General features: G+C 35.8%; 3 protein-coding genes across 3 annotated transcripts; all 3 read right to left on the reverse strand.

Annotated features, from left to right (window-relative positions):
- Positions 1 to 1549: 1549 nt before the first annotated feature.
- Positions 1550 to 4428, reverse strand: LOC130166666 (uncharacterized). The gene is made up of 5 exons (XM_056372367.1): positions 4385 to 4428; positions 3834 to 4241; positions 2949 to 3089; positions 2681 to 2742; positions 1550 to 2477 (listed from the first exon to the last, which is right to left on the reverse strand). The coding sequence occupies exons 1-5, from the start codon at positions 4419 to 4421 to the stop codon at positions 2415 to 2417; spliced, it is 711 nt and encodes a 236-aa protein (XP_056228342.1). The 5' UTR covers positions 4422 to 4428; the 3' UTR covers positions 1550 to 2414.
- A 6484-nt stretch (positions 4429 to 10912) lies between these two features.
- LOC130166709 (uncharacterized) lies at positions 10913 to 13349 on the reverse strand. Its single transcript, XM_056372426.1, has 5 exons — positions 13252 to 13349; positions 12650 to 13063; positions 11887 to 12015; positions 11669 to 11730; positions 10913 to 11501 (listed from the first exon to the last, which is right to left on the reverse strand). The coding sequence occupies exons 1-5, from the start codon at positions 13286 to 13288 to the stop codon at positions 11370 to 11372; spliced, it is 774 nt and encodes a 257-aa protein (XP_056228401.1). The 5' UTR covers positions 13289 to 13349; the 3' UTR covers positions 10913 to 11369.
- A 2379-nt stretch (positions 13350 to 15728) lies between these two features.
- Positions 15729 to 19157, reverse strand: LOC130166552 (uncharacterized). Its single transcript, XM_056372233.1, has 5 exons — positions 19089 to 19157; positions 18538 to 18924; positions 18017 to 18157; positions 17723 to 17787; positions 15729 to 17216 (listed from the first exon to the last, which is right to left on the reverse strand). The coding sequence occupies exons 1-5, from the start codon at positions 19117 to 19119 to the stop codon at positions 17100 to 17102; spliced, it is 741 nt and encodes a 246-aa protein (XP_056228208.1). The 5' UTR covers positions 19120 to 19157; the 3' UTR covers positions 15729 to 17099.
- Positions 19158 to 21247: the final 2090 nt, after the last annotated feature.

Below are 21247 nucleotides of genomic sequence, written 5' to 3' on the forward strand. Positions count from 1 at the left end.
TCATTTTGTAAAAACTTTGGACATGCTGGTCACATTAGGAGATATGACATTTTGTTGTATTGTTTTAAGCATTGCCTTTTTTTTTCAATTGTGGCACAGATAAGCTTAAACAGGAAACATAGTTCCTGTGGTTTCTTATTGTTTAATTTTAAATAATCAATTTGTGCCACATAATGGTCTAATTACATTATTTTTGTTGTGTGAAAACAGCCAAAGACCTAAAGATGGTCCTGTTAGATTTTTGGCTTTGGTTTATTACTTATCATCTCCACTAGAGGTCAGGAGTGACTCAAATGGAGCCAGTGAGGCTACTGAGTAATGCTGAGAGATCACACCATCTCCCCTATTTGTCCCAACAGACTTTTCCAATTTTAACACGCTGAATGATCAGAGAATCATTCGTGCTACAGCAAAAACAAACAGGCAATACATAAACAAATAAATGTCCACATGTTTGTGATTCAGATATGAGGATTGAGAGTAACAGTTTATCCTGAATAAAACCTCACTGACACTGATATCTGAAAGAAATTTGATGTGTATTAAACCACAAGGTGGCTGCAGAGCTTCTGTAATCAGTGTTTTACTTTAATTGTTGCAATCGTAGCAACATCATTGAAAGTAAAAAAAAAAAAAAAATCCATACAAACTGTGTTCTCTTCACACATTATGCACCGATGACCTCAACAGGCCACTAATCTGCAGCTTCAGTCTGCATGCTGAGCTCTGTGGTCGTTTGTCAGTGTGGGTTTCCTGTAAAGCTTGACTGATCACATGGACTGCATACTGTGGCTTATTGTACACACTGTACTCACTTGTACCTTTTTGGAAACTGACTTTACAGCTTGTTGTAGATGTATGCTTTGGTCATATCCCATTGGAGGAGAATGTTTTGCTGCTTCCTTTTTACTTCTGTGAAGATATAGATTTTGTGACTTATGAAAAAACCTACAATCTGTTTCATCTGTCCACAGGACATTCTCCCAGAAGCATTCTGGCTTGTCAAAATTTTTGCAAACTCCAGTCAGGCCTTTGTATGTTTCTCTTTCAAAAGTGGGTTCTTCCAGGATCTTGGTGCTCACATCCATTCAGAGAGCATTGTATGGTGCAGTTGGACACTATTGCACCTCTATCTTGGAGGTCAGCTTGTATCTATTCTGAAGATTCAAATTCTCCTTGTGTTCAATACAGGATCAACTTTCTTCTTGTGGCCATATCTAGAGAGGTTGGTTATGGTCCCTTAGACCTTAAACTTTTGTGATCATGCTCAGCAAATATTTTTTTCCTTATATCCTCAGACAACTCTCCTTTTTTTCTCGTTTCCACATTTCTTGTGGCGCACAATGAGGGCTTTTCGCATTTTAAATAGGCTGAATGACTGATTGACTGATGACTTAAGACTGAAGGCACGTGTGATAATTTTGAAATACAGATGACAATCCACTTGTTTATCACCACTTCTAAGGGGTCATTCATTTTATCCAGGCCATTTTAGAAGATCTTTGTAGAATAAGAAAGAATTCATCAAGAGTTCAGCTCTTTTCATTCCTTTATTTTATTCTATGGCAAACTAACGGCGTGCACACATGCATGACAAAGGCGCTTTTAATTTCACAGACTATTGTTACAATAAGGTGTTAGGGTACTAACACTTTTATCCACATCTGTAAATACAAAATGGTAATAAACCAAATTAAATAATAAAAGAACAAAAATAAATTCATCATTATTGTGGTTCATACCTCTAACATACTGGCCATTTAATCCACAATAAATCAGCAGAAGCAATGAGTAAGGCATTCACCTGCATCACTTATTCTTTCAAATTAATTTAATGCAAATTATTATGCCTATCCATTAGAATAGAGACTACTGAAGTAAAGGGGAGGACAATCAAAAAGATAGTAAAGCCCATTATATGTTGTGTGTGTACGTACACAGCTTACAAAAGACAACTGTAATAAAAATAATTGATTTATAATAATGTAATAATAACAAGTAAAGAGTTAATTACAAATATTCCATACATATTCTACATGTAAAACAGTACAAGCTCATATTACTTAATGATAACTAATAAGAATAAAAGCAATATGTAAGTCAAGATTTATGTTTAAACAGTTCTCAACGGAAAAGTACATTTAAAACTGTGATAATGTGTATGTGACTGTTGTCAACTGGTTGATCACAAACCTGATACCAAATCGGCCACACAGCTTGCGCTCACACACTTTGTGGTTTAAGATCTCTAGGAGTGTGTCACAAACCACAGGACATACAAGAATACAAAGATACAAGAGGAAATTACAAGTTAAACCGTTGACCTGAATTTGAAACATTTTGAAATTGGACTCGTTCAATTCTATTTTCTTTCTGCCTGAATGAGACAAATGTGCTTTTGCTGTACTTCATGTCTACTGGTGTTTTTGTCCATCCTTAACCCGGAACACAACTCGTGTTAAACACACATCTTCATCCTGTAAAACAATTTGTTATTTAGAATCATTTGCATGCTATTGTGCTGTTACACTGGACAATTAACAACCTCAGTACATTTAAAAGACTACATTTATGAAGAAATTGCTGACAAAAGGGAAAAATTAAAATTCTGATTCTGATCATATGATGTGTTTATACACATCATATGATCAGAATCAGAATCAAATCTTCTGTTGATTACCTGATTCTGTCTTGTTTGTCCTGTGCTGTTTGGTCTTTTCTGATGAACTTCAGGTTCGTAATCTACAGAAATGAATACAACACAATTTCAGAGTAGCCCTCAAATGTACAAAAGACTATCACAAATATAGCTATCTTATGGTATTTAGTCTTTACATGAATAATTACTCTCCAAAGTGTCTGAAAAAAATAAATAAATATGACAATATATAAGAAATACGAAATAACACATAAACATGACGTAGTAACTCTGAAATAACAAAAGGTACCTGTTTTCTGACAGAAGTGATAAACCAAAATAAAGGAGAGGAAAGAGGAGAGAATAGTTAAAGCTGGCGTGAACACCACCATCATCCAGGGCACAACACCGGAGTGAAGGCATGTTTTTCTGTCTGCGTTGTCTTCTTTTCCTGCAGTCAGCAAAACATTTTTAGACATATATGCATCACCACTATGAAGTTTGACTTGTAACATGCTTGATATTTATCCTGTTCCTCACTGATGGATCTTTTCCAGCTTGGACCTATTTTACATTTTAGTTTAATATAATAGCCTAACAGTCAGTATCGCTATATCTAAACAAGGTTCATTGGTGACTGATTTTATGCCAGCAACAGGTGATATCTGGAACACTTTTATTCCATGTGTTAAGGTGTTTTCTGGTTTCTCAAATGCAAACATTTTACAGAAGGAGGATGCATATAAATATCAATATGGAATATATTGCATGGTAAGAACAACCCACAACACTTCAAACCTAAGCAGTCTCTGATTAGGAAGAAACTTCATGTCTTTAACTTCAGAGAAGTGGCTGTATTACCCTGGATTCTACCTCACAACCTTGTTCATCATAATGTAGCCCATAATATTGCTCATGGAGAATACAGTTTTGTATGTTGGATTTGACATGATCACAAACTTTAATATAATAGAAAAAGAAAATTATATTTATTATACAATGTAGGGATCTGTCAAATGGTTCAAATCCAAACATACTGTAGATTAACATACAAAGAAAAGTCAGACCAGAATAATTACTCAATAGAATCCTTGTTACTTTGCCATAACTCTTCAACTGTACAATAATCATTTAATCAAAAGGTTGCAATCACTGTCACCACTATCACACTCACACATGTACAAAGAAACCTTACCACATATGATCCTTGTTGTTACACTGCCATAGTTGTAAATGTATTTGGAAGTGATTAATTCTTCATCCTCTACCTTCATCTGTTGAGTTCCACAGTAGTAGAGCCCCTCATCAGAATCAGTGATGTTCCTGATCAGCAGGTCGTAGGAGTCAGAAGAAAGGTACTTCAAAAATTCAAAATGAGGGAAAAGCCTCAGAGGATCATTTGGGTTTCTGATGTCATCCCCCGAATTACCTATTGTTTTAAGAACGAGAGTGGGCTGTTTCTCATGAGAACAGTTCCTGAACCACACAATGTATACTCCAGTTGACGTTTTGCAGTCACAGTACAGAGTGATGTTTCCTCCTGGTCTGACTGTCACCTCCGACACTGGTTTGGGAATCTGATCCTGACTGAAAGAAACTTCTCCTGCAATAAAAACACAGTCATAAAAGTAGCATTACAGGATTTCACAGCACAGAAAGTGCAGTTTACTAATAAACAACAATGAGTATGTAGATATAAATTATTTGTAAAATGGAACATAACTGTAATTTTATCAAAAGAATTACCAAAGAGAACGACCAGAAAAACACGCAGCCTGTCCATGTGTGATGATGACAGAGAGCTCAAAGAGAGCGAAACACCTTTTACTCACTGATATAACCTGCTCTGACTTTTCCATTAAAGGAAATGTAAGTGGTGATTGGCTAGTTGAATGGCTCACTGACTTGTGTTTTTTTTTTTTCTTTTTCTTTTTTGTGGGTAATCACAGAAGCATTAACTAGAGGCAGATAACCGTCATGTAATGCAAAGCTATGAGATAAAAACATGTTTGTACAGTGCAGAGCAGACTCAGTCACTGTATAATTGTGCTGTAAATTGTCAGTCCGTTGTTAAAAAAATTTAAAAGATTAAACAGGACTAGTTTACAGTAGCGTTTATAGCAGCTCATCTGAAATAAACACAAGTAGACACTATATTAAAGGCTGCTTATTTTTATTTTTATGATCTTGAGAAAAGTTTATTATTTTGTTCATGTTTAGATTAACTGGTAAGATATACTTTTTAACTGCTCTTGTGCACATCTGCTTGATAACATACCAAAGTCAGCTCTCGTTGATTGGTGATGCATCGATAGGTGATTATTACTATAACTTCTGAGAAAATAAATTGGACACAATGGTCAAATTAGGAGATTTTTTTTTTCAAGACAGCTCCGGCCCCTGTTTCCAGCTCCTTTTCATTCCTCCCATGTTTTCTCCCCAGACCTGCCATTCTTTATCTGTCCACCAGGTGTCCCCAGACTTTTTTCCTGTCCTCTGTTGCACCTGCTCACCTTTTTTCTATCTGCAATCACCTGTGTTTCCCCGCCCACTGACACACCTGTTCTCTGTTTCATCATCACCACAGGCCATGTTTATACCTGCCATTTTCTCCAGCTCATTTTTGGATTATCTCTCTCTGTTTCCTAGTGCTTTTGTGTATTGACCTTGGTTCTTGTTTTTCTGTGATTGGATTACATTTTTTGCGGGGATTCCTGTTTCTTCTCATCCATCCATCTGCTTGTAAGCCATTTTTTCATTTATTGAAGGTTCTTAACTACATCATCCAGTCGATGTTTCTCTCTGCCTGTGCTGTTCATTGACATTTGTGACAATTTTGTTTTACCATAATAAACTTAGGCAATGCCAATACATGTTCTTGTCTCCTGTTGTAGCACAAATCAGATTGTATGTTGCAGCTCAAACAAAGAAGGAACTGAATGAATGAACCAAACCATGGCCTGAATTTAGTTTCTTCACTCTCATCAGTGAGTTGGCTTCTGAGTAAAACTATAGATGTTTGGACAGAAAATCATTTCAGAAATCAAGACTATTTTACAGTTGTCAGTTTTGCTTGTAATTGTAGAATTAAAAAAAAAAAATTTATAAAATTTTTAATAATACAAACTGAAATATATTGAAGTCACACAGGAGACAGTCATATTCAAGAGTATAGATAAAAGCATGTTTGCATAGTGTAACGGCATACTGGTGTATACTTGTTTTGTACTCTGACAGGAGACATAACAAAAGTATAGTCTGCTGTATAACTTATTTTTTTAATGGACTGTAAATGTATGTGTTTATTATAACATTCCAGCCCCCTTCCATTTTGAAAGATAAAACAGGAGGGCTACATCAGCAGTTATTGTAAACAGTGGGGCAAGTGATCACCAATCAGTGATTAATATAGCTCAGATCAATAGAAAAAGGATCAAGTTGCTACAGAATTAGGTTTTGCAAACATAAAAAAAGATCATGTTGATTTGAGAATTTATTTTGTGTAAAGTCACAACAATGCAGTCATTTTTCCCCCATTTAAAAAAAATAATATATATATATATATATATATATAATATATATATATATATATATATATATATATATATATATATATATATTTGATTACAGTAATTCAGTAAATCACTGGACTTGAACACAGAAAACTGATTCATTTAAGTTTCTGAGGAATAACGATTTTCTTTTACTGTACATGTCATATGAAAGTCAGTAATATTGCTTAGTGATGGATTGATCGGTGATGATAACTTTGGGATAATGTTAAACAAGAAATATACTTAGCTTCTGTTTGTTTAGGCAGCTATTTAATTTAAGGCCATTACTGTGCTGTGCAAGTACAACCAAAGACCTCTAGGAGTTTTCTGGCTCTGTCATTTTGATGCATCATGGGTACTGTATTATGGATGCTCTCACTGGATTGCAGGATGGTAATACTTAGACATAGTTCTTGGTCATAACATTGGATATCAAAGATTGGGATACAGATTATCGAAGTAAGAGAACCATATAATTCAATTTTGATTGTAGGGAACAGCATGGGGTCAAAATGTTTTAGGAAAGTTTTAACTGTCAGCTATTACAGCATACCATTCACCACTGCAGCATCTCTCCACCCTCTCCTGTTTGTCTCAGCAAATCTTTTCAAGTTCAGTGTTGCTTTAAAATATCCTAGGTATCTCTGAAAGAAGTTGCTGGAAAAGAATATAATTTTCTTTCAAGCCTTTTTCTTTTTTTTTTTTTTTTTTTTTTTCTCCAAGAATCTGTTTTATGCCATCAGCTATGGGAAAAAGTAAATTTCAGCAATGTTTGTGATCAAGCTACAGGATATGGATGTAGATGAATGGCATGTCTCAAATATAATAAGTGACATTGCCTTCTGTGTGTGATATCATACACTCTTAGCAAACAAACAAACACCCACACAAAACAAAGCACAGCTATGTTGAGCTCAGTCGTGTGAGGGGTGTAGAGAGCGTATGAGGATTTCCTGTGACCTTTACTGAACACATGGACTTCATGATATGGTTGAAGTTAACATTATTGTAACTCAATATCTTCATCTTCTAAACAATATGAATAGATTATAAATGATACAAAAAGTAGAATTGAAGCATTTCTGTGTGATATAAAGCACATTCATTACAGTAAGGCCAGATCTTTGTAGCAGAGGCAGCACAAGCACAACTCTTGGATGTAAAGTATAAAAATGTGAGATAAAATGTGAATTAAAAACAGCAAAGCCCTTGATATCAGCTACATGTATTCAATGACAACCAGAATAAAAACTCAAAAAGAGCCTGCAGCAGATCAACAAGAGATGCATTTCCCAAACTTCTGTAAAGCTATTAAAATTTCACTTTTTTGCAACACAAGTTTTATGCATTGGGGTTGACTTGTGAATGGATTGTCCACGCTTATACATCTCAGTTTGATTCAGTAGAAAGATATCCCCCTGCGCCATCCATTGTTGGCTGTGATGGAAAGCTTCTGTTAAATGCTAATGCTCAACAAAGGCAAGAATTCCTTTTCTAAACATGCTGTGGGGCTTTTACTGATGCTGTTGCCCATAAAGGGAACCATCTTACATTTAATGTCTAAACCACAGAACATGATGCTCTGAGTGTTAGAGGGCGACATCTGACAGAAAATATCAACCTCAGTTTTAACATCAACAGCCTGGTGACTAAAGCAAATTTGTAGGCAGTAATAAGTGGCTCAACGCTAATAAGTCACTTAAAAATAAAAATTGAGGACTTTTTATTTTGTAAATTACAATACAGTATAGTCTGTTGGCCTATTGTCTAAATCATATTTTGTATAATCATCTGAATGTGATTTTATATAAAAAAAAAAAAAAAAAAAAAAAAAAATCCTCAAGAAGAGTACATCCAGCACATCATTGTTTTACATCATTTAGTATTTTATTGTATTTTTTGGTGTATATGAACTATATGCTAATGTTAGCATGCCATAATGCTCATGATCACAACATAACAATAACATGCATGCACACCAGCTTTAGCATGTTAGCATGTTAAGATTTGCTAATTTGCTCTAAACACTAAGTACAGGCAAGGCTGATGGATTAGGTTCAGAGCAATGGGAAATAACACCTTGGAGAAATAAAACAAATCAAAACAAACAAAACACTTAAATTGATCATATTCATATGAAGTCTGGCACATCATACTGTGTCAGACTTACCACTGATTTCCACTTTTTCATTTGAAAGACTGGATCTCCATCCAGCACGTACAGTATCACTTTAGAGGATATGAGGAGGTGAGATGACAGAAAAAAAAACTGTCTAAAGCTCAATGGCCATAACTTTCATTTTCAGTGGAACATACAATACATTTACTATCATGTCTCTCTGTTCCTGTAGCAGAGTATGCATATGACGGTTTTGTGTGCATGTTTGAGGTGAGATCTGCTGGGAAACCACAGATTCACTGTTTTAAAATAGCTCTCTGCTCATCATATACGCACTGCTCAGTGAAAGCCGGCGGTTTGCAGTGTCTAAATGAAAACAAGACATGTTTCTAAAAAATAAATGTGCCTTTGCTTCTGGTCTGGTTAAGAACTGTTTTTTTGCACAGGTACCTTGTAGCAGTTTATATCATCCATTGTTATCGCTTCTCAGTCAGTCTGCTGCCACAGTTTGGCATAATGCAATGCTTCCTGGACCTCATTGACAAGATCATCTGTGTGTGAGGTTGATCATCAACCCGTGGACCATTTTAAGGTAGTATTGGGAAAATTCAAGCAGCTTGAACCAGCCATGCTTTCAAATCACAAGTCTCCATCCATAGACTGGGGCTCTGATTTCAAGAAGTTATACATGTCAACCTAGAGTGACCAAAGTGACAACCACTCTGAAATAAAGTAAGAACTTATATTTATTATATAAAATTGGCCAATAAATTTCAGTAAGTTTAGAAATATATTTTGATACTATGTTCAAATCAGGGAATGTTACACTTTGTGTCTTTGTACAGAAAGTAAACCAGCACAAATTATTCACTGAGGTCGTTCATCCAAAAATAGAAAGCTACACATATTTATTTCAAACTGGTCAGAAGTAATACCATATGTACTCCTGGCAAGATTAGTATAAATAATAAATGTAGGTAAATTGTATAATAATAACCTATAATGTTAAGTTGCGGCAACTATATATATATATATATATATATATAACAACATAGAGTTTAGTTTTATGTTATGGTGTTGCAGATTACACAGTCACCCTCTTTAAATCAGACAAACAAACCTTCCTGTTTGTCCCAGTAAACATTTTCAAGGGCTGTCAGATGTACTAGCGATTTTTTTGTTTTGTAATAAAATAATCATAGCACAATATTTGCAAGAATCTACGAAACCACACTCTCATCACTCGGCAAAGAAAGCACACTCGTGCATGTATAGAACAGATGGGGTAAGAAATCTCTCTTGAAGTGAGAAATAATGAAACCATTCTCTCCTGTGAAGATGTAAGGCATCATGTAGCTGTGGTGTCTGCAGAGCCGCCAAATTTCAATCAGTTTTCTTTTGCTTTTCTGTTACTACAAATGCCTCAACGCCACACAACCCAATGGCTAATTACTGAATCAATTTGAAACCATTCTTCTACAAATACCAATCATTTGGGGACCAAACTGTGCTGCTACTTCTGTCTGCAGTCATATAAGAGGCTGTTTGTCAGTGTGGTTTCCTGTGGTCTTAGTGATCATCGTCAGCTCTGTGTTGTCTTAACTTCCCCGAAACGTAACTTCTCCGAAGTAGCCAATGTATATATAGATGGTAAATAAGTAGTAAGAAGATTTAGTTGTTTTTGTGTGATACTTGTGTATAACACTTTGTGAACCTTTTGTCCAATATATTGGTGTTGTCTAAGACTCCACTGGTTAAGGGTTGGGGCTGATGAGTTACTTGAGAGAACAACAGGAAATAGCCTGAAAACAGCTCTTATGTTTTTTTTCTCAAGCGTCACAATGAGGTTGACATGTGAGTGATAATAGTGTGTGAAATACTTTTACAGATACTGGATGGACTAAATCTTTAAAATCCCAGACTTTCATGCCTCCCTCAGGATGAACTGTAATTCCTTTGATGAAACTATGACTTTGTCCAGTGCCATCACCAGGTTAAAGTTTTAACTTGTCCAGTTATTTATTTATTTATTTATTTATATTACCAGCCGCAGCTGTACTTTGTAGTGATAATTAACAAATGTTAGCATTAGTGTTAGCACTTATTAAATAGATGGAGTATTTAGTACCTAGGCCAAAGTCTCCTACTTCACTGACATATTTTAACAACTTTAGTGATGTCCCTCACTTTTAAGACGCTGTGGATAAAAACGTCTGCCAAATGAGTTGTACAATACCAGTCAAAGGTTAGTGTGTCAAACTTTTGACTGGTACTGTAAATGTAAATGTCTTATGTTGTAGATATTAGTTGAAATATTAAATGTAATTAGATTTTGGTGGTCAAAGGTCATGGTGACCTCACAAAATGCGGTTTTGGACTTGTGAACGCAATATCTCAGTAGCACCTTGAAGGAACTTCTTCATATTTGGCACAAACGTTCACTTGAACTCAGGGATGAACTCATTCAACTTTGGTGGTCAAAGATCAAGGTCAAGGTGACCTCAAAACCTTTTAGCCATTACTCAAGAGTTCACACAGAAATTAATAATTTATATGACTCTGGATAAACAGGGATGTTACCTGAAGTGGCAGAGGCATACAACTGGAAGGCGGTAATTCTAGTTTTGGTTTGTTTTCTGATCTCGGTGTTCCTTGTGTCACTTCTGTGACAGTGGCATCTTTTCATAGTCAGTGTGTTACAGAAGTTTTTTTAAGAATACATCTTTATTTAATAGGCAGCACTGTGGTGCAGTGGTTGACACTGTTGCCTCACATAAACTAAAATATACATTATACAATAATATTTACTCTCGTAGGAAAATTGACTGCAAAGTGACTGGCAAAGTTGAGAGTTGAATACCAGCTTCTCTCAAACGTAATCTTTTTGATTGAAAATAGCATACAAAAAATATCCATGATGTTCATTCTTAACAGAAAGAAGAAGAGGTGTGTGTTTACTGTTGGCTCTGCATGACTGAATTGCTTTACAGAAGGAAGCTAAATGAAAGAATGAACTAGAAATACTGACACTCATAAATGTATTATATATTATGTTGAATCACAGGGCCCTTGACATCCTGCAGGTGTTGATTGCAGAATATGTGCTGAAATCTGAACTCTGGGTGTTGTTCTTCTTTGGTCTCTGTGATACCTGATGGATTTCCAGTGCTGTGTAACACACATCTTCATCCTAAGATTTGACATTTGTTGTTTAGAATTATAATCATGTATTTAGTACTGTCATTTGTTAGAATTCATTACTAAATATTTTTCATTCAATGGCTGTTGTATCCTCTTTGTGTCGCATAAATTGTGAAACAATATTAAGACAGATTAAAGTCAATTGCTGTAGATTACCTGGTTCTCTCTTGTGTGAGACCCGGTGTCAGATCTGTTCTCATCAACTTGTGGTTCTTTAGCTGCAGTAATGAATATAACATCATTACCAACCTCACATAATAGGTTAAAGTGATAAAAAATAATAAATATTCCCAGAGACGATATCTAATCATCAGCAATACAGAGAATTGAGGGAAGAAGACATTAGTAGAAACAGTAAAAGGGTCAGTGGGTACCTCTTCTCTTACAAAGGAGATAAACCAGCATAGCGGACAGGAGAGAGGAGAGAACAGCAACAGCTGGACACAGAGAGAACAGTAGCATCCAGCACACACCACAGTGTTGTTGAGTCTTGCTGGAGTCAACTGGAAAAACAAAGACAAAGTTCAATTAGTTCTATTTTCACACACAACCCCATTATTCCATAAATACATATGTGTAAATCTCATGATAAAGCGGGTAGTCTTCAACTAAATTGAAAAAAACTTTGTTACGACGTGAAGTTACTGGCTGATTTTCATAATGATTTGAGCTGCCAACACTATTTTTGGTTGGACTGCAACAGCAGGACCAGCCCTATAATCTGGAATGTGAAATTTAGAAAAAACTGTGTATAAACCCGGTACATGACATAAGAAACATCAGCAACTGGAAATGAGACAATATGCTAACTGCAGCACAGCAATAAAAGCCCTGTTAAGAAGTGTTTCCTGAGATATCAAATCCACATTATCAAGACGCACATAATTATTTAACACATTTCAGTTCAAAGAGGTCTCAGGAATGAACAACCAGGTAATAGTCATGTACCTATTTATGAAATTTATGTTGTACGTGCAATTTTGTTTGGGAGACAATGTTATGATAATGGATTTGCCTGCTTCTTCACTGTAACGCAAGCAGCACATTTTCCCGTTGTTTAGTGATTATTCAGTGTCATTGTTTGATTTATTACATACATAACTAACACTCAAATAGAACTCAAACCAGAGTACTTACGCAATAGGATCCTCGTTGTGACATTGCTGTATCTGTAAACAAATTTTTGCATAAGTTTTTCCTTCTCCTCCACCTTGGCATGCTCAGTTCCACAGTAGTAGAGACCCTCATCAGACACAGTGACGTTCATGATCAGCAGGTTGTAGGATTCAGACGAACGGTTCTTCTCTAAATGAAAACGAGGGAAGGGATTCAGACCATCTCTGCTGTAAAAGGTATCCATCATTTCTTCATGTGGGTACTTTGTTCTCAGAACAAGTGAAGGCTGATTCACATGAGAACAGTTCCTGTACCACACTATGTATACTCCAGCTGATGTTTTACAGTCACAGTAGAGAGTGATGTTGTCTTCAGGTTTGACTGTCACCTCCAACATTGATCCAGAAATCTGAAGCTCACTGCTAGTAACAATTCCTGGAAGGTAAATGCAAATAAAGAATAAAGTTGACATTTTTTTCAGTGTTACATTTTGCACTGCACTGAATCCTATGTGATGCAATAAAAATAAAAATTTATTAATGGTTTATTTTAAGATGGAACCTAAATATATAAAATTTGATATAAAAAAAACTTCACAAGAAAGCAAGAAAGAAGACAATTACCTATAAGAAGGATGATAAAAATATGAAACCTATCCATGTGTAATGACGACCAGGAGTTGAAGGACAAAAAGTCAAACAGTTCTAACTCACATTCATAACCTGCGCAGATTTTTCCATTAAAGGAAATGTAAGCGGTGACAGGCTTGTTCAATGGAACCTTTTCTTCTGTGGTTGTTTTCTATTGGTGTGATGCTACATGATGGTGTAGACACTGATGTATAGGTCAACTTAGATCTCCTCAGAAGAAACTTTTGGAAACCAACACCAGCAACTGAGATGTTACAGTTTACACTGTAGAGTTTTACTCTACGTGTTTGGGTAGTGATGTAATGATGAATACACAGACTAAAGGTATATACCTACAGGTAAATAGTCGTAGTTAGTATGGCTTATTTGGTGCATAATTTGCAATTGGCTGGATTATGACCAAGATAAACCCCGCACAATAACTACTTGCAGATACAAATAATTTCCTGAAAAACACTGACGCAATTATAATTTTAGATGAAAACAAATAGGATATCACAAATTTATCACACATTATTACCTATGCCAACTATACCTATGCATGATGAAGCAATTAGAAGTTCCTGGAATTGTGGCATTTAACTATCACATGCTGTGAACAAATTTTTTTTTTTAAATGTACTTGCAACATATTGAATTGGAGTGAGTTAAGATCAGACTTAACTTATTTTGTTGTGCCTATTCTTGTTGCTGCTATTGCAAAGGCACAGTTTTGGTAGCCACAAGCTTCCACATCTTCTATGCGGTGTTTATCTCCTTCATTCGTCTAAGTACTTGGAGGCACTTTCATGGCCTGCAAGGGGTCTGATAACAGTTTCTTATTTTCCCTTTGGGTGATGAGAGCTGTAAAGTAAATGCTGATGGTTGTGAGTGGATTTCATGTAAACTCCATTCTTGTTTGATGTGCATTGCTCAGTCTATGAAAGCCAGTCTATTGTCTCTCATACCTCCCATGTGAACTGGATGTCGTCTTTACTAAGCTAGGCTTGCACTTGTCATAATTTTGACTGAAGTGTCATCCATACTCTGAACTAATGGTTACATGTTGTTTCATTGAAGGTGTCCAGGCTCTCCACTTCTGCTATGCAGAGGTTAGGCACAATGCAGCTGTGCTTCTGACTGTAGAAACCATTGTTTTATCTGAAGTAGGTGGTGTTTAAGCAGAAGTCAAGCAGGTTACTACCTGATCTTGGCTGAAGCTGGTTCTGTTGCCTAGGTTGTTATCCTGTTGCAGATATTTCATTTCAGTCTCCACTGCCTATGTACAGGAAATACATATGAGAAGAAAAAAAGAGAAAAAGTTAAGTGTTTATTTACATTTAACCAAAACCATGATCTTTCCCAAACCTTAAAAAGCGCTTTTTTTTAGATAGATATGTATGTATAGATATCACCAAGGGCAAATTCATGGAATGTGTTGACTAAACCTAACTGCAGACGGGACTGTGGATGCAAACCCCATTCAGTTTGTACACCCACGATCCACCACAACCACCTCTTGGGGACTCTGCTGGCTGTTCCTTAATACATGTACTGTAGCTCTTCATTCATTCAAGAAATATGTTGCCACTCAATGGATGATTTATCAAATTGATTGCTGCATTTACTTTGCCAAAAAGTATAATGTATTCTCTGGTTTTAGAGAGAGAGAGACAGAGAGAGAGAGAGAGAGAGAGAGCGATATGATCAGCAGTCGACCAATCATATGAGTTCTCTCGGCTCTCTACTTTTATTGCATTTATTTCAAAATAAGATTACACTGTTATGTAAGGTAATTTCATCCAAGAATAATAATAAGGAGAACAAAGTTGGCTAGTCAATAACTACTAAGAACTAACATGATCATTTAAGCCGGCTAATGTGAAGATAGCCTGGATAAGTTATGCAATGTTTGCAAAACAGGACACAGGACTTTATTCTGTTGTGTGTAGTTTAATGTGGTGTTGAAGTATGCCTTCTGTTCACCTCATAAGATAACTTTCAAGTAATGAACAGTGAACAGGGTGTAGCCATGCACCAAGACGTACAGCAGCCCACTACTGTGCTACTTCAGTCCGCTTTCGTGAGGGGCTGTTTGTCAGTGTGGGTTTCCTGTGGGCGTAATCACATGGGCTACACAGTGTGGTTCAGGTACACTTTCTTGTCACTCTGTATTGTGTTGTATCTTCTTGGAGGAAGAATAACCTCAAGGCTGACAATAATAGCTACCAAATTATGTCTTAATATAACTGATGCCGCCAGTGAAACTCTTCATCTGTCCTGTTTATATGCTGGTTTCACTGCTGGCTTCAGGGACTACTAAATACTGGGGATATAGGGAATAAGATGTCATTGACAAGTGACGAAATAAAACTTACCTTACCATGATTATGGTTTGACAAACATTTGCTATAATGTAAGTGCACAACTCAAAAAAATAAACAAACAAAAAAACAACAACACAGGTCTAGTCATTTTTAGACATTTTAATGTGTAAAAGTTACATATTATAACTTCAAAAGTACACTGTCAACATCTTTTTACTTCCAGGTTTTGAAGCCTCCTGTGAGTCTAACAGTCATCATCAGTCAACAATATGTTCACTGTATCAACATTACAAGGTGATAATATGTCAGTGTTGTGTTTACAGCTTGTTGCGTTGTCTCCAACAGGTCAAAAATTAAGCTGATGCAAGTTTAGTATGACCTCACTGACACTGGTATCTTTGCATGAAACAACAAGCAAGCAAGCAAATCACACTTAGTATGTGCACAGAAAGTGTGTGTTATCTGTGGTTTGGTGTGGTGAGTGTATGTGTGTATTTACTTTTCCACTATTAAACGATGAACACAGTGCAGCGGTGCCCCAACACCTTCAGCAGGCTGCTCATAAACATCCTCAACTTACATGTTGAGCTGTGCAGTGGCTTTCCTGTGAGCCTGACCACATGGGCTACATGATAGTTGAGGTTAGCTTTGCTTTCAACGCTGTATTGTCACAGTGCAGACGAATAAAACTTCTCTATTTTCTCTATTACATATTATCATACACATATATATTATAATAATACATTATATTATTAAATTGCCATCATCAAAATGAATACAAAGCAGGATGCTTTTTTAAAAGTAGTCAGAATTCTGTCACTGTTGTCCTTGCTGTGTGCTTATTGCCACACTTCAATCTTTACCTCAGTTTGAGCCCAAGTGTACGCTGGAGCAGGTCTTCTACAGTAAATATCTCTTCAACAATAGTTTGATGCATATTTTCCTTAGTTATTTTTTTTTTTAAATTGCACCAACTGTGTCAATGATCTTGAGGAGAAATAAGCAAGTATCGGGATTGGGTGACTCATGTTATGGTAACAGTTTTTAGATTGTGAGGTGCAGCTTTTTGCAAGCATTGTCCCACTTTAGAATAATAACAACCGAATACATGCAGGGAGATAAAAATTTTGAATGTTTCACAGTGATTTCACATTTGTGTAGTATCTTATTGTGAATTTTTTGTTTAAAAAATCTGATTGTATTCAATACCCATTAGAAGAGAGTGACATATTTTTGAACATGTCTTGAGCTTGTGTTAACCACAGACCTTATTTCAGCCATTTAACCAAAAACCTATTAAAAAAACATATTGACTTTGGGACGAGGGGTACCTGAGGTGCTAAAATGCAAACTAATTTTCAGACTCATTCCTGTGACACTAATGGGAGAAAAACAGACTGTGTTTGTAGTTGGCTTTATATTGTTGCTCAAATGTACAGAAGGATTTGAATAATACAATGGTTGATAAATACTACTATTGATTAATTCATTATACCATTTTCTAATATAAAATTGTTAGGTCCTGGTTTTGATGGCAGAATAGGTGCTGAAGTCTGAAGTCTGGGTTTTCTTCTTCTTTGGTCTCTCTGATGTCTGACGGATTTCAAGGGCAGCATAACACAAGTTTTCATCCTAAAATGTAACATTGATCATTTAGAAAATTGATCATGTACTGATTTAATATTATGATATGCTGTAATACACTGTAGCCTACATGCTAAGCAACATACATTTATCACACTAGACATATTGATTTTTCATATTTGATAAAGCATAGGCCATTATTGATATCTTTTTTAAATAATTTTTTGGGGCCTTTTATGCCTTTACTGACAGTGCAGTAGAGAGAGACAGGAAATGGGGAGGCAGAGAGAGGGGGAATGACATGCAGCAAAGGACTGTCCGATGCGGGACTCGAACTGGGGCCAACTGCAGCAAGGACCTTAGCCTTTGCAAATAGGGCGGATGCTCAACCAACTGAGCTACTCAATGCCCCCATTATTGATATCTTACTAATTATTATTTTAGCTCATTATTAGGAGACAAGGTTGATAGCTATTCCAAACATGTTTTTGTTTGTAATATTAAAATGTTTCATATGAGAAAGATCTATTCATGAGATAAAACATTGAAATCACCTGGTTGTCTCTAGGTACAGACCTCCTGGTGTCAGATCTTTTCTTGTCAGCTTGAGGTTCTTTAGCTGCAAAAATGAATAAAGCATCATAACAACAAAACACACAATACCTTTAAGAGGAGGAAATTGTCTGAAGCCAGTTTCATTCTTGTCTGATAAAAAAATCTGATAGTGAAAAAAATTCCACATTAACAAGGTCATCTTAACTAGAATATGTAAAGAAAAGATAATCTAATCATCAAAACGATACAGTAAATTGAGAAAAGAAGGACTGAGTTTAGTACATGGCAGGTACCTTTTCTCAGACTGAGGTGATAAAGCAAGAGTGAGGAGAAGAGAGACGAGAGAACAGCAACAGCTGGACACAGAGAGAACAGCAGTCTCCAGCACACACCACAGTCTTGTGGAGTCTCGCAGTGATGAGGTTGACTGGTGTCTAGATCAAAAACAAGTTTTGTCAATTAGCATGAAGACTGCATCTTTGTGACTGAGCTCATCAAACTGCTTTTGTGTCCATTGATTGAAAATTGATCATTTTAAACCCACATATATACACTGATTTAATTTACCTTTGCAAATAAACTTTATTTTTTTCACATTTTTCATATTCATCCCATAATTAATATGAACCCGGCTTTACATTTCCTTGACATTTTCTATTTTGTAACTGTTCTAATGATTTACAGTATGTGGTATAGGCAGTATTGTATGGTGGACTGGGCTATGGCTCACATGTGTGATGATCAATTTGTGAGACAGTGAAATTATTTGTATTTATAATTTACAGATCAAAATAACTTAGACCAGAGTACTTACTAAGCAGGATCCTTGTTGTGACATTACCATATCTGTAAATACTTGAAACTCTTGCATCCACCTTGGTCTGTTCAGCTCCACAGTAGTAGAGGCCCTCGTCAGAATCGGTGATGTTCATGATCTGGAGGTCATAGGAATTCGATGACTGGTTTTTGACCAAATGAAAACGAAGGCCATGATTCTGAACATTGGAATCAATCCCTGAATTGCGTTCCAGCTTTAGAACAAGAGATGGCTGGTTCTCATGTGAACAGTTCCTGAACCATGCTATTTTGTATACTCCACTTGATGATTTTCTGTCACAGTAAAGCGTGATGTTGTCTCCTGGTGTGACTGTCACCACAGATGCTGATCCAGAGATCCATTCATGACTGGAGATAACAACTCCTGGAATACAAACATGATTACAAAAGCAGGTTAACATGTGACGGATGTTATAGGATTCCACATTATGTCAAATGCAGGTTCCTGCTAAGCAGAACAACACGAGAATCTTCTGTGTGAAAACAATTACAATTAAACTTTTTTAAAAAGTTAAGCGAAAGAATTACCTAAGAGACTGAACAGAAAAAGACACAGCATGTCCTTGATGATGATGACCTGAAATTGAAATGCAACGACATCCGTTTCCCTCACTGATGTTACTTATAACCTGCGCAGATATTTCCATTAAAGGAAATGTAAGCGCTGATTGGCCAGTTGAATGGAACATTTTCTTCTGTGGTTGTTTTCTGTTGTTGTGAAGCTGCGTGGTGATCTTACCATTACTGTGAGAATTAAACATTATCTCAAGTGAACCTACTGAACCTCCATCTGAGGTGGGGAAGGGTCTACACTGAGCCATACAAAATATACAGTAGCATTTGCTGCCTGAAAAGTGCATTTTATCTTGGACAATGAAGAAAACTGTAAATTGTTAAGCCTGCAACAGATGTGATCAGAAGAAGGAAAAACTACAAACCTACAATTCCATATTAACTTGGCAAGTTCCATCTGCTTTAGAAGATTATGTGATCCAATCCAAGCCGAGGGATTGTTTTGACAAATTAACCAATGCCATTCTGATTTCCACAGTGAAATCTTATGTCTTAATCATGACTGTAGAATCTTTCTTTTGTTTTTGTTTTTTTGTGCAGATGTCAGATTTTCACTGCAGCATAGTCTTCTGTCTCACCAGCATCATGATTGAGTTACCATACATGCTGTGTATAATGCATGTATATCTGGAGACTGCACTCTGAGGAAGACATTAACCTGATGATAATGAGGTTAATGATACCTGAATATGCCTAAAATAGACATGCAGATAAGGAAATTTGGTTACACATTCAAGATGAGTTGTAGCACTTAAGACACAAGAGGTCTCTTGTATTGCAGGAGTCCCTTGTAATTACTATTAGAGTATGATACAGTATGTAATTCCAGGCTGGCAGATGCTATTTTCATATATACTGTATGTTGTATGTAGAATATTTTTTTGTTGGATCTAGCAGCACGATGGTTTGGATCCTTTCATACTTAATATCAGAGCATATTAATATAAGAGCACACTGTTAGTGGGTAGTAATTTTTTGGTCAAATAGTAACATCCACTGCATAGAGACATTATAAACATACATGTAAAAGGAGGTGAACATCTCTGTCTACAGTTGTATTCTTTGGTGGACTTTTTTGGGATTGTTGTGGGCTAAAATACCTGATTTTGTGGCAGCTTTTCTTAAAAACAATGTTGAAATTTGCAATATTTTTCTGTTATCTGGGTTTATTTGCAATGAAACTGGTAGTTCTGAGTTCGAACCCCTGGCCTGGGTCCTTTCTGTGTAGAGTTTCCATGTTCTCGCTGTACCTGTGTGAGTTCTCTTTGGGTACTCCAGCTTCCTCCCACAGTCCAAAGACATGCACATTAAGTAATTTGTCAGATGTAATGGCTTAATATATACGATTACTTTTTTATGACTTACAATACAATGACTGCTCCTTGCCTTTCTATTCTATGGATTCTTATGCTATATTATACTTAGATTTTTTTATGATATACAATAGTATGATTTTTTATGCCTTATGATACTATGACTTTAAAGGACTTCCTATACTTTAATCTTTTTATGAATTACTATAAAATGACATTTTTTGCCTTAATATAATATTATGTTTGTATGCCTTACTATGACAATTTTATAACTTAATGTACTATGACTTGTTTGTGCCTTACCATACTTTGAATTTTTATGGCTTACTATACTATTGCTTTTTTAAGCCTTAATATACTATGACTTTTTATGACACTTTTAAGCCGTTTACTATGACTTTTCCTTCTCTACTATACTATGACATTTTTAGGATGTGTTCTATGCCTTACTGTAAAGTTTTTTGTGCCTTACTGTACTATAACTTTTTTTTTTCTTCTTACTGTACTATGACGTTTCAGTGAGGTTTTTGATACCTTACTATATTATGTCGTTTTTTTGACTTTTTATGCCTTAGAATACTATGACGTTTTATGCCTTTCCATACTATGACTTTTTATGCCTTACTATAATATGTCATTTTCATGACTTTTTATGCCTTACTATACTATGATGTTTTTATGACTTTTTATGCCTTACTATAACATGACTTTTTATGCCTTACTATAGTATGACTTTTTATACCTTACTATACTATGACGTTTTTATGACTTTTTATGCCTTTCCATACTATGACTTTTTAT

Source organism: Seriola aureovittata, chromosome 3 (assembly GCF_021018895.1).
Source record: "Seriola aureovittata isolate HTS-2021-v1 ecotype China chromosome 3, ASM2101889v1, whole genome shotgun sequence".
NCBI lineage: Eukaryota > Metazoa > Chordata > Actinopteri > Carangiformes > Carangidae > Seriola > Seriola aureovittata.

Excerpts from the sequence above, each read along its gene's own strand:
- LOC130166709 (XM_056372426.1), bottom strand. The coding sequence starts at position 13,288 with ATGGATAGGTTTCATATTTTTATCATCCTTCTTATAG. Across the intron at positions 12,016-12,649 it reads CACAACGAGGATCCTATTGC|TTGACTCCAGCAAGACTCAA; the intron begins GTAAGTACTCTG and ends TTGTTTTTCCAG. Across the intron at positions 11,502-11,668 it reads CTCACACAAGAGAGAACCAG|GATGAAGATGTGTGTTACAC; the intron begins GTAATCTACAGC and ends GTCAAATCTTAG.
- LOC130166552 (XM_056372233.1), bottom strand. The coding sequence starts at position 19,119 with ATGCTGTGTCTTTTTCTGTTCAGTCTCTTAG. Across the intron at positions 18,925-19,088 it reads TTTTCTGTTCAGTCTCTTAG|GAGTTGTTATCTCCAGTCAT; the intron begins GTAATTCTTTCG and ends TTTGTATTCCAG. Across the intron at positions 17,217-17,722 it reads CTGTACCTAGAGACAACCAG|GATGAAAACTTGTGTTATGC; the intron begins GTGATTTCAATG and ends GTTACATTTTAG.
- LOC130166666 (XM_056372367.1), bottom strand. The coding sequence starts at position 4,421 with ATGGACAGGCTGCGTGTTTTTCTGGTCGTTCTCTTTG. Across the intron at positions 3,090-3,833 it reads AACAACAAGGATCATATGTG|GAAAAGAAGACAACGCAGAC; the intron begins GTAAGGTTTCTT and ends TGCTGACTGCAG. Across the intron at positions 2,478-2,680 it reads GACAAACAAGACAGAATCAG|GATGAAGATGTGTGTTTAAC; the intron begins GTAATCAACAGA and ends ATTGTTTTACAG.